We start from the raw sequence: 13,414 nt of genomic DNA, 5'->3' as shown, positions 1-13,414 counted from the left end.
TAGTAGAACACATAAATGGAAGGAAGGAGTTAGTGTCTCGGGTGACTGGTTCTGACTTCATATTCACCACATCGCTCTCGGGCTCTTCCCTGCTTAAATCAATTTTATTCCACTCAAACCGAATGTATGAATCCATTCCCTTCAACGCTGAGCCTCCCCGGCTTCCCTACACCATTACCCCCACCATCACCACCCACCAACCCCTGGCTCATCCACCTCCATAAGCCCTCCCGCTACTACCGGTCTGCCACCAGCAGGGGGTGCCTGTGAGGACCCAGGGGCTGTGCTCACCTGGGCTAGGGATGGAGACGGGCTTGTCAAACTTGGCCTTGCCCCGGCTGAAGCGCTCCAACATGAGGTCCTGGGACAGGGAGGATGTGGACCTGGTGTGTGGAGGGGGGGGAGGGGAGGAAATGTATCAGAAAGTGGAACCAAATCGTCCTGAAATCGGGTGGACATGTTGTGGGTATGGGGTCATCACAGAAGTAGAATGCAATAGCCCAAGCATATTGTGCATGCAATGAGTTTATCATTTTATCCTCAGGCTTCTTACTTATACAACTAATGCAAATAGTTAAAAAAAAGCAGATAGGTCGTGACCAAGAAACATATTTTTTACGAGTAATTTCAGAATTTACATTTGGACTATGGCTTCATTATATCACATCAGAAAGGTCATTTTGTATACAAAACGTTTAACCAGATATAAGAAAAACATTTCTCTACTGAGATCTTTTGCCTGACCCCTCATTAGTTTATAACCCTGTGTGGAGGAGGAAGAGACAACTAGAAAGAAGATGGCAGCAGGCGAGAGAGAGAGACAATAATATATTCCTACTTTCGTTATACATACACACAGTAAGACTGGTATTATTCAGCAGTTTTATATAATTGTTAATAATTTACCATAATAATTTCATTTCCTGTCGAATCTACTGATCTACTTTTTGTGCTTCAGCAATGTCAAGGTACTTTTTCCATGCCAACTAAGCACTTTGAATCTTGAATCTTGAGAGAAAGAGAGAAAATTTAAAAGGAAGGGCGGAAACAGCAGAAGATTAGAGGAGGGGAATGACAAACATCTGCCCACACATATCTCCCTCCCTATTACCATTTCACCTCTGCCTGGTACCAGAGAGCAGATAGGCAGCCGTGACGCGCCGTGTAATGCGTGATGTGTGTTGCATGTTGCGAGCCTCACCCGCGGTGAAGGTCAATGCGAACGCAGGCGCGACCCTCACTGTCCCAGGCACAGTAGGGGTCCCGGGCCAGCAGACAGTCTGGCTGAGAATGATAGCGGCTGCAGTTAGCCAAGGGCAGCTGGAGAACCTCCGAACGAGAGCCGATGTACAAATACTTCTACAGAGCGAGGGAGAGAGAGAGAGAGAGAGAGAGAGAGAGAGAGAGAGAGAGAGAGAGAGAGAGAGAGAGAGAGAGAGAGACAGAGAGAGAGAGAGAGAGAGGGGGACAGAGACAGAGACAGAGAGAGAGACAGAGACATAGACAGACAGAGACAGAGACAGATAATGAAGATGATTAAAAAAACAGAGTTCAGTGGTGTGCCCCGACCAAGACAGAAGAAGGAACGCAACGAAGCTGAAAGAAAGACACGGTGACACACCGAGGGAAGACTCGGTTAAAGAGAGCAAGGTCAGATAATGGGACAATCATTCTCAATTACAATAACAGTCTGCTCTGATAGCCCACCCTTCAACCGCCCTGCATCCTCGGCCCTCTACCCAACCCAGCACCCTTCCAAGTTGAATCCAATCTGTGGATAAGCTGTCTGGTGCAGCTGTGACTAGCGGGCCGTTGTTAATGAGATAAGCAGAGATTGTGCTTCGAGAGGGGGGAGGCAGGGGAGAGACACCCAGTGCCAAGCTTGGACAATGGACCAAAGTGGTGAGAGAGGGGGGGAAAAGGGGGTGGCCATGGCATAAGAGTCCCTCACCGCTGGATCAACTGAGGATGGCCCTTCTATTGAGATATGGGTACAGGCTCATGGCTTGGTAGCCCACTGTGACGGATGGGATTGTAATTACTGTTATTGTTCAGGGTGCTTTGGATTTGATGAGGCCCGCAGCTGACGCTGGGCGAGGCCAACGGCAAAATGAAAAAGGCAATCTCTGGCCAAACCGGCAGCGCACTCACACTAGCGTAGTCTGCCTGGTTATTGTCAACGTGTGAATGGAAATAACAGGGTATTAGGAGCTAAAGTGACATGTTAATGGTCACTGCCACCAAAGGAGGGTTGAGGGAACTTTTTAAATAATTAGTACTAAGCTATTATAATAAGAGTTCCAAAAAAAGCTTTGAAAAACCATGAATTCTCTAAATCTGAGATTTGGATCTCTGTTTGGTCCTCAAATCAAGGATCTATATGTCATCATGTGACAGGTGATCATGATAGTAATTTCAATAACTGAGCTACTCCCTTTACTACACCTGTCAGGTAGTTAGCTATCTCGGATCAAGCGGTCCTTCTATATTAAACCAGTTTCTTGGAGACAAGGCGGGAATTGCATAGAGCCTGAGCCGAAAATTGAAAACTGAAGGTGAAGGAGTTACACCTTGTTTCCTTCTTCGGAGATATTCTATCGAAGAGAAATGCACAAGTAGGTGAAGCTTTCAGAAGAAGATTGTAACAAGTGTAATTCAACAGCGACAAGCCTACATGGTGTTGATTGGAAACACCTTTTTACTGTTAACTACTGCTAGACGTGTTGGTCTACTGAATGAAACTGTTTAGCTGTTCGCTGTTATTAATAATTAGGTGTTGACAGACCCCTGCTTTCAGCTAGACCATTGATCGATATATGATCGAATCTGAAGCCCAAAAACCAACATCCCGTCACCCATACTTCAGCACATCTGCCATCAGACTTTTACTATCTATATGGCCATGATGAAAACCTCCCCTCCTCCTCTCCCCTCTTGAGACGCACCTTGGAGTGGGAGATGGTGAGACTGTCGACAGGCTGGGGCGTCTCAAACAGCTGGATCTCCTCGATGACATGGGCCTCCAAGCCCAGGACCACCACCCGCTGGAGCCATCCGTCCGCTGAAGGAGGAGAGAGAGAGGGAGGACACAGGGAAGAGGAGAGTGTATAGGGGAGAGGAGAGGAGAGAAGGAAGGGGAGAGGAAAGAAGGGAGAGGAGATAGGGGGATGTAGAGGAGAGGAGAGAATAAAGGGGAGAGAAGGGAAAGGAGATAGGGGTGGAGAGAGGAGAGGAGAGAATAGAGGGGGGAGGAGAGAAGGGAGAGGAGATGGGGTGGGGAGAGGAGAGGAGAGAACAAGGGGGAGAAGAGAGAAGGGAGAGGAGATAGGGGGATGTAGCGGAGAGGAGAGAAGGGAGAGAATAGAGGAGGAGGTAGAGAATAGAGGAGGAGGGAGAGGAGAAGGGATATAAGTGGAGATGGGGCAAGGGTAGGTAAGGGGAGTATAGGGGAGAGGAGAGGGGATTATAGAAGAGTAGAGAGGATGGGGATGCCAGGATAGAGAGGAAAGAGCTTCTTTAGTTTTCTTTCAGTACACCCTTGTTCAGGAGAAAAATAAGAACAGTATTGCCATGATGACACAATATAACCTCATGGCCCAATATACCAGAGTAATAATAGAATGTGTGTTGGAGGAGTGAGGGAGACATGGGAAGAGAATGAGAGAGAAGACATAGATAGAGAGAGATGGAGCTGTTTTTGATGTAGGGCATCAGGAACAGGGTTGCATCCCTGTGATGAGAGAGGTTTGAGACACAGCAGGTTGAATGACCTTGATTTGTGTTTGTGTGTGTGGGTGTGGGTATGTGTGTGTGTGTGTGTGTATGTGTACATACTGTGTGTGCACTTGCATGTTACACGCTGTTACGCACCGAGCCCGGTCTGTTCTATTGTCTGCACCGCATTGATTTTGTCACAGATAAAACATAAAGCTACCACACACACAGAGACACCTCCACTCAAACACATATACAGATACATGCACTCACGCACGCACGCACACACACACACACACACACACACACACACACACACACACACACACACACACACACACACACACACACACACACACACACACACAGACCGAAACACCTCCACTCACACAAACACATGCACACACACAAACACACAAAGGCCCTGCTGCCTTTAAGAAGCAGGCATATCATCACGTTCGCCTCTCTCCGCGCCAGCGGACCGCTGGAAGATAATCCTGCACAATCCTGCAGCCCTGCCTGACTACTTACAAGAACTCCTCTTGACAAGTGACAAATGCTCACTGAACTCTCCCTCTCTCTCTCTCTCTCTCTCTCTCTCTCTCTCTCTCTCTCTCTCTCTCTCTCTCTCTCGCGCTCATCGCATCAGCTGTCACAGCGCCGCAGCTAATAGCCAATCAAGCCCACGGCCCAATTGGCACTGCCAGCGTCTGCCAAGGGCCCTGTTGAGTCGGTACCGTGGAACACTACACAAGTGAAGCTGACTGGTCTCGCGAACGCGTGGGTAACAGTGTGTGCGTGCGTGTGCGTCTCTGTCTATGTGCATGTATGTCTCGTCTCCCTGGCTGTGCACGGCTGCCAGACAGCGTGCTCTGACTTGGCTGCTGTCACGCTGAGCCTGGCCCACGGTGACGCTGCCACGGCGGTGAGCTGAATGGTAAAGCACCGCAGTGCAGTGCTCTGCATGTCTGTACACCGGACTGCATGTCTTTATGCTGGGGGGCATGTTCCATGCGCAGCACCGCATGTCTGTATTCAGGACTGCACATGGCTACATGCAGGTCTTCACAATGCTGTAAGCATGACCGCACATGGCTACATGAAGGGCTGCATAGCAATGTATAGGGGCTGCATGCCTATATGTAGAGAGGCAGTTCTATATGCAGGGGCCTAATGGCCCTAGGCAGGGCTGCATGTCCAGCATTCACAGCACGTGTCGTGGAATCTACCACCCTGCCAGACTCACATGACTACTTAATATTCAGTCCCTGAGATGGCGATGGAGGTATCGGTTCTAGGACAAAGTTGGCCGATTTTTCTGTTCCACCAGCACAGGAAAACGGGGTGCGCATATGGATGCAGAGGGTCACAGACTACCAGGCTTAATTAAAAAGGTGCGTTCGTACGCATTTCCTTTGATGCGTGAACATGTATCCCTGGCATGTAAAATAAGCTACTTAAGTTGAGCTCAAATGAAGCCTTCTGGAGGGCTAGCTCTTCGTTTGTTGAATATTTTTTAAGTGAGTTAATGATTTTTCTTTTCTTTCTCGATTTAGCAGTTTTCTGCATATTTTAACATCGATGAACTCCCGGGCAGCGTGACCGGCTTCCTGCTCATTACTGCAAACTATTTGCTTTTATTAAAATGATTATTAAATTAATTATTTAAAAATTAAATTAGATTATACATTATTCATCAGCTTTGTCTCCCTTATGAAAATAGGCAACTTTACTGTAGGAATAGATTATATAGATCTTTTGATTTAAAAATACATTTTGGGGTGGCGGCCCAGGTAGCGTCAACTAATTATTTGTACCTGTCCCACTCCTAACTATCCCTGGATAGTGAGACCCCTTCCTACTCGTGGGTTTGGATTCTGGTATTATTTTCCTTGGCCTGTTGAGGTTATAGGGTTAGGGGTGCATCGGTACCGGTTACACTCCTAACCATCGCTGGCTAGAGAGATCCCTCACTACTCATTGGTTTGGATTCTGGTATTCTTTAACCTTGGCCTTTTGAGGTCCCAGGGTTAGGGGTTGTCGTATAATGAGTGCCAGTGCAAGGGTGCCTCCTGAAGGCTAGACAAATAAAACGCACACAATATTTTTACCCTACCAGGTGAAGTTACCTTCCCAGGCTCCCAGCTGGGTCGTTGGTGCCACTGTAAACAAGAACATGGGTGTGTCCCCAATACCATACAGTGTCCCGTATGGTACCAGTGGGCGTACCTGTGCCGATGAAGAGCATGTTGCAGGAGCGCTGGTCCAGGGTGCTGACCCGGTCCACGGCCAGCCGGGTGAAGTTGACCCCCTTGGTGAGCAGCAGGGGGCGTGCCTGGGCCTCCTCGGCCATCAGTGGGTGCTTCTTGGCAAAGTTGAGCGTGGCGTCTGGCAGCTGCAGGGAGTGGTTGTAGCCGTTCTCCCGGTGCCAGTTTGTGATGCACTGAACCGCGAAGGAGGAGAGAGGAGAGGAGGGGGAGGAGACACAGGGGAGTTGGTTAGGCTGCGCTGGGAGCTGGATGTCGGCGCGGGTTGGCACAGATCCTTGTGTACAACCTCCCCGTACTGCTTTTATATTTTTTTCTCCGAGTCCTAGTCCTTGTGTTGTCCTCTCATCCACTCTATTGCTGACTGGTGTCGGAGAAATGCTTAGTGGAATGGTTGTCTGGAGCCATTGTCTTGCTATTGCCTGGCTGAGAGATGATACCCACCTCTGGGATACAGCCCCCATGCACACATCCTTATTATCCCTCCACAATCTCCACTCCTCCTCTTTGTTTTATCCATATTCCCTCCATTCCTTGACTGCCCGTGTGAGTTCGGTGCTCCATCTATGAGCAAGAACTCGATTAAAAAGCTGGCACGCGATGGGTCCAAGGCAGCCAGAGTATGGCAACGATAAAACATGATCCATAACAAAAAACTAAAAAGGACAAAGAGAGGTGCGAATTGGTGTTGATGACTGGAAATGCTCCTGTTCCTATCCAAGCTGCATAAGCGATGAATACTACTGAACCCAAATAACACTTCCCGTGTAAGCTCTGAAATGATGAGGAGATTAAAATGAAAATAGCTGTATTCGAATGATCAACAGAACTCGTTTGAAGGGAAAAGCTAAATAGATTGATTTAGAAAGGTACGGTCGATAGGCTCTGTCTGAGGAAGGTTGATCGAGGCATGAGCTTCAACCACAATTACCATCACCTGTTATAGTCGTCATACACATCCGAACACACCCACCCACACACACACACACACACACCCACCCACACACCCCCCCCCCCCCTGCACCCCCTCCCGGGTGTCTTACCGCTCCGGGCCTCGGGCTTGGAACGGGGCCCGTATAGCGGGTCCACCTCTGGGAGTCGTCCTGATACTCGTTGTAGTCTCCGTTGAACACCTTCTTCACGTCGCTGATGTGGTACTGGCACACGGCCGACACGTCCACATCACCCCTGTCACACGGAGAGCACAGCGGGTTCGGTTAGCATGTCACTCGGTGCTGTACACTCCACATGGAGTCCTCTGGGAGACACAGTGCGACTCAGGGCTCACGGCCGCTGGAAATATTGAAATCAAATAATAAATAGATAAATAAAACCAACAAAATATATAAATGAGGAGTCCTCGACCAGAAATGGGCATTTTTCATACATAGAGAAAAACATAGAGATATCTTCATAGATCCATTATACGTTCATTCATTGGGGTGAGTTGTGCATTTGTTGTGCAACTGTTCAATATAGTTGCTGGGTGCGGGTTCAAAAGTTCTGCCACAGGTGGGTCACGGCATGAAAACGTTTGGCAGTTTGCTCTGGCGTGCCCTTTCATCCTGCGCCGCTCCCCGACGGGGGCTGAGAGCAATCAAAGATCGGAATCGATAATCTGCGCAAGTGCTAATTCAAGTGTCCAACTTTCATCCAGACACGGGTGCAAACCCGCTGTAGAAGATAAACAGCAACGGCTAGGTGTTTTGTAATTATCCGTGATTGTGGAGACATCAAACATCAAGGCAGGCTATGGTGCATTATAAAAGCACCGGCAGCACCTCAGCAAACATCATAGACGAGTTTAGTACCAGCATTAGTATTCCTGCAAGGCTTGGGAGATTTTTGCAGATTGCCAGGGACTCGCTCAGGAAACCACGCACGGAACAAGGCTGGATTGTAAATTAGCAACAAGCCCTGTGTGTGTTGACAACATCTATCCCAAGGTGCCAACATTTAAAAAAAGAATTGATCTCCTCTCCATACGCTGCTTTTGACAGGTGCTAGATGGTGGGAGACAGGGCGGTGCTGATGGCAGAGGAGGTGGTGGTGGTGGTGGTGTGAGAGTGAAGGCAAGCACACCGTTAGATCTATAGCATCTTCTGACGCATGTTTTTTGTTCAACCTCACATGTCACCCCATGTATCATGAACCGCTGGTATCTGTGAAGCATGACGATGATATCTGTGCGGGCGGAGCACATTTCAGCAAACAGACAGCTCCTGGTTCACTGCCAGGCAGGTGTTATACTTAACATTTAAAGGGGACTCTCTGAGAGCAGATAATCATATTTAATTTTCTCTGTGGTAAAAATTGGGTAATAAGATGATTTGCGTCTTTCCAGGAAAGCCGTGAGCTTAAGTCACACGGTTGGGTTGTGCGGACAAATGTATCAGCCCAAAGTCAGAGCCGAGGACAACCTTGTGATGGTAACACAAAAAGGGTCTATTCATTCTGACAATGGCTTGAACTTTTGAGTCCACATTTCCATAATGGCCAATAATTACAACCTTATCTTCGTCAAAGCCAAAAGGGATTTTTGTAAGCGCTCATACCTTTTATAAAAGGTTTTCTTTGTGAGATAGCGTGTCTAATCGCAGAACAGACAAGGACCACATGAGAGAGAGAGAGAGAGAGAGAGAGAGAGAGAGAGAGAGAGAGAGAGAGAGAGAGAGAGAGAGAGAGAGAGAGAGAGGTAGGGAGGGAGAGAGAGAGAGAGAGAGAGAGGGAGGGAGAGGGAGAGAGATAGCGAAAGAGAGAGAGAGCGAGAGAGAGAGAGAGAGAGAGAGAGAGAGAGAGAGAGAGAGAGAGAGAGGGAGAGAGAGAGAGAGAGCGAGAGAGGGACAGAGAGAGAGAGAGAGAGAGAGAGCGAGAGAGAGAGAGGGAGGGAGAGGGAGAGAGATAGCGAAAGAGAGAGAGAGCGAGTGCGCTGACGTGGAGCTGCCTCGAGTTTCCAAACTCTCCCTCCGAGTAAGACTAATCCCTCTCCACCTCCCCCGTGACCCGGAGAAGGTATTAAGGATATTCTCTGAGTACCCTCTTCACTATTATTATTGTTTGTTGAGCCTGCCCAATAAAACGGGGTCCATAACCAACACATTCTCTGTGTATCTGGTTTGGTGACCGGTATTTGAGATCACATACGTCCCGATGTGATCATAAATCTACGTTGTCGCAGTTTATTGATTTTGAGTGATTGATCGAGGCGTCCTCGATCATTACGGGCACGGAGGCGGAGACCCTTGCAGTAGCCGGGAAAAACACAGTACTTGATCAAACTACAAGCTTGTCGTCAAGGTTTGCTTCGATAGAAACGTCATCCAATTTCTGAGGATGCTTTCGACGGCGCTGTCATACCGTATCGAATAAAACTTCCGAGAGAAATATGACTGCAATGAACGAAGGGTTTCAGATACATCCTGTTAAAGGCCCCCATTTTAACAGCGGGTATGAGGTTGATTAGTCATTAGAAGCCATTTCATAACCCATCCGCTTGCTGAACCATCCCTGCTCCTCCATCTGGCCGGACACTCCCACTGGTGACGTCACAAGTGGTTAGATTTAGCAAATGGCTTGCAATGACTCAACTCAATTATCCACCTCACACTTGGTGGCAAAATTGGGCCCCCCTTTTATGTATAGATTGACATCCAGCAGGAGACCGCTCTGAGCGCGTGCGAGACGGCGGGACTCCACTCACCACTGGGCGTGGAAGATGCCGAAGAAGATGGTGGAGCCCCAGTCCTGGCCGGGCAGGGTGAAGGTGGCCCGGAGGTTGTTGAACGCCACGTGTCTCTCGGGCAGGGAGCAAACCAGCCGGGCCTTCTGGAAGGTGGTCCACTTCTTCTGCAGGGTCCGCTTCCCCCCCAAGTCCCCCTAATCAGGACAGAGGAGAAAAGAGAGAAAGGAGAGAAAAGAGAGAAAAAGCATAAAGCGGACGGTTATGTCAGAGGAAGTGTGTGTGTGTTGTGTGTGTGTGTGTGTGTGTGTGTGTGTGTGTGTGTGTGTGTGTGTGTGTGTGTGTGTGTGTGTGTGTGTGTGTGAGAGAGAGAAAAACACTTACGTAAACAGCTACCAAAACCAAAAGTCAAATCAATCTGTCCATCTGCTAAACAGCTTGAGTAATTGGGGTCACAGTGGAAAGACATTAAATATTTATTCTAAATGCGTGTGTGTGTGTGTGTGTGTGTTTGTGTCTGTGTGAGTCTCCCACCTGCGTTACCTGATGACAAAATCCCACCATGCTCAAGACACTTAAGGAATAAATTTGCATTGTTTATTTCACTTTCAGACCAATGGGTCTTCCAGCAGTCTCCTGGGAATATCAAATGTTTAAATTGAATTTCAATCTGAATGACTATAATACAGAAAGTCCTAAATAACAGGACTCCAGGACTCATTTGAATGCACTTAATGTGTGTACACACACAAAATAAATGCTATTTAGTACCGTTTAGTTATTTAGGCTTTTATCCAACATCATTAAGGATGTCATTAAGGAGCATCTCATTAAGGCTCCAGGCTCAGGCCGATAAGCTTTCCGGCTAGGATTCAAACTGCCCCCACCACCTCGACGTGATGAATGCATGAGAGTAGGTGGGAATAAAAAAACATCAGGGTTGACCATTGTTAAAGTTGGCAGTGTGGAAAATCAGATTCCTGTGTTAAGGACAATGGGCTTGGTCCTACGGTACCAGGGCCAGAACCAGGGGGGTGGTACTATAGTACCAGTACCAGTACCAGTACCGGTTGTTGGTCCTACAGTATCAGTACCAGGGCGTTGGTCCTACAGTACCAGTACCAGGGGTTGTTCCTACAGTACCAGTACCAGTACAAGGGGTTGTTCCTACAGTACCAGTACCAGGGGTTGGTCCTACAGTACCAGTACCAGGGCGCTGGTCCTCCAGTACCAGCGATAGGGCGGAGGATCCTACCTTGCAGACGCGGGCCACCCGGGCCATGGTGCGCTCAGCATAGCAGTTGCGGTCCTCTGTCGGTCGCTCGCTGAAGAAGAAGTAGATCTTGTCGTCATCCCCCTCCTTGCTGCCGAGGCTCTCCCTCACCAGCGAGGAGCCCACAAAGTCAGGCTCTGGACACACACACAGATGAACGCACACACAGCCACACACACACACACACGCACAAACAGACAGGCAATTATGAGGATGATTATACAAGGAAAAGGTCTTGACAAATAGAGTACATTCACATGCACACACACACACACACACACACACACACACACACACACACACACACACACACACACACACACACACACACACACACACACACACGCAAAAAGGAAAGTTGTTTCCATCTGAATCTCATTACCTCTACCTGAGTCTCACTCTGTTCTATTTCCCTGCGCCTCTCCTCTCTCTATCCCTTTCCCCATCATTCTCTCTCTCTCTCTCCTCTCTCTCTCTTTCTCTTCTCCCCTGCATATTTCCTCCCCTCATGCTCTCACTCTCTTACGATATGTTCTTATTCGCAACCGTGGTCCCTGCTTCCATCTTGTTTTCATTATAAAAGGATTCCCTCTTTCCATCCCTCTCTCCTTCTCTGTTGTTTTCTATCGTCATATTTTCTAACTTGAACCCCTTTATTGTCTCCCTCCACGCTCTGCTTTTCTCTGTCTCTCTCTGACTCTCTCCACCTATCTGTTTCTGGAACTTTCTATTAACAGGGCTCATTTAGCTTTCCCATTTTTTGCATGGTAGCTGGGGCTCATGGTCTCTAACTCTCTCTCTTGACGTTGCGCTCTCTTTGCAGCTCTCCATTTCATCTTCCCTGTGAGGTGCACACCTCCCTTGCCTCTTCTTCCTCTATCGCTTCTTCTATCCGTCTTGCTACTTCCTTTATTCCCCATCTCTCTCTGGCTCTCTTTCTCCCTCTTCATCGCTCCAAATATCTATCGCTCTCCCTCTCTCTCACACCCCCTCTCCCCCTCTGTCTCACACCCCCTCTCCCCCTCTATCTCTCATGCTCCCCCCCACACCCTCTATCCCTTCCTTGCCCTCTCTCTCCTTTTTCCATATATTTCGCTCCATTGGGTACATGCCATACAAATCTATACCTATACTTATGGTATCCATATGATATCCATAGGCATGCGTTTTTCTTAAATAATTCAGATACATGTGTCTGGTACATGAGGCTTGTATGTGTCTGATGTGTCTGATTCAAAAGGACTGACTTCCCTGCTTTGATTACGCTGATTGGACCAGTCCTATGAAGAATTTCTTCTTACAGCAGCCATGTAAGGATTGGGAGGTTGTTGTTGTTGTTGTTGTTGTTGTTGTTGTTGTGTTCAAAGTCACGAGGACCAGGTGTTTCCGAGCATGACGAGATGTGTCACCATGTTAAACACGTCACGCTGCGGAACATTCCGTTCTCTCACCGCCTCCTTCCCTCACTCTTCGCTTCGCTCACACGGTGCATGTGCCCCCCCTAGTTCACAGTCTCCGCATCAAACGCTGGAGAAGCACTCCTGCATCATGTGCACCTTCCCCGCGCAGTGATGTGAGACACACAACAACACTGACATAAATAGGTTGTTACTGTTCTTACGGCTTGGTTCAGTGTTTCAAAGTCAAACTTAAGAGACTCAAACCGGTGAGCTTACATGTGTGTGTGTGTGTGTGTGTGTGTGTGTGTGTGTGTGTGTGTGTGTGTGTGTGTGTGTGTGTGTGTGTGTGTGTGTGTGTGTGTCTGTCTGTCTGTCTGTCTGTCTCTTACCCTTGAGCCAGGCAGGAAGGTCGTCGCTCTTCATGCTGTAGTGCTGATGGCCCAGGTTCCTCAGGATGACCGCTTCCGTACCCAGGAAGTTGAAGAGTGTGGCAGAGTACAGCTCCTCGTCTACGGGCAGACGACACCAGACGTTACAACCACAGTTCTCTGTGGACTGTGTTCACCTGTAGTATCTTCAACAACAATAGTAATGTACACACAAACACACACAGATACTTACCCACTATGAGTCCAGTGTGGCCCTTTGCAGGATCATAGGGGCATTTACCCCTCCCATCCTCCAGGGGGGCAGGGCTGAGTGTAAAATTGGCCGCAATCTGCATAGACACATAATAAATATAGGTAAAAATGCACAAACATAAACAAACACGTTAACAAATATACGGTGAGTAAGGGCAGATTTGTTGTCAGTGGTTAGAATGTGGGAAAACGCAGCTGCAGGCTCTGTCTAAAAAAACACCCTCTCATTCACTCACTCACTCAGACCCCCACCCCCCCCCCCCCCCCCCCACACACACAGACACACGCACACACACACACACACATACACACTCACACCCACACACACCCAGGGAAACAAATCACACACTCATTTTTCATCTGTGACACCGCAGTTGCAGCTCTAGGAATGATGTGCAACACCTCAAACTGACACCTTTCAGCAAGAGGTACGACACACT

The 13,414-nt window shown here is 48.4% G+C and overlaps 1 protein-coding gene across 1 annotated transcript in view; it reads right to left on the bottom strand.

Annotated features, from left to right (window-relative positions):
* The window catches only part of sema4c (sema domain, immunoglobulin domain (Ig), transmembrane domain (TM) and short cytoplasmic domain, (semaphorin) 4C), a gene marked incomplete in the record, with an annotated part of 70,646 nt that overhangs the window by 5,206 nt on the left and 52,026 nt on the right, over nucleotides 1–13,414 (bottom strand). Inside the window, 9 exon segments of the mRNA XM_030357634.1 lie at nucleotides 292–383; nucleotides 1,202–1,359; nucleotides 2,946–3,061; nucleotides 5,944–6,157; nucleotides 7,025–7,169; nucleotides 9,682–9,857; nucleotides 10,916–11,070; nucleotides 12,723–12,842; nucleotides 12,955–13,051. Of these exon segments, the coding sequence (XP_030213494.1) occupies nucleotides 292–383; nucleotides 1,202–1,359; nucleotides 2,946–3,061; nucleotides 5,944–6,157; nucleotides 7,025–7,169; nucleotides 9,682–9,857; nucleotides 10,916–11,070; nucleotides 12,723–12,842; nucleotides 12,955–13,051 (1,273 nt within the window).

The sequence above is a fragment of the Gadus morhua genome, chromosome 6, assembly GCF_902167405.1.
Source record: "Gadus morhua chromosome 6, gadMor3.0, whole genome shotgun sequence".
Classification (NCBI taxonomy): domain Eukaryota; kingdom Metazoa; phylum Chordata; class Actinopteri; order Gadiformes; family Gadidae; genus Gadus; species Gadus morhua.
Note: the sequence above shows the minus strand (reverse complement) of the source record. Positions and strands in the feature narration are given on the sequence as shown.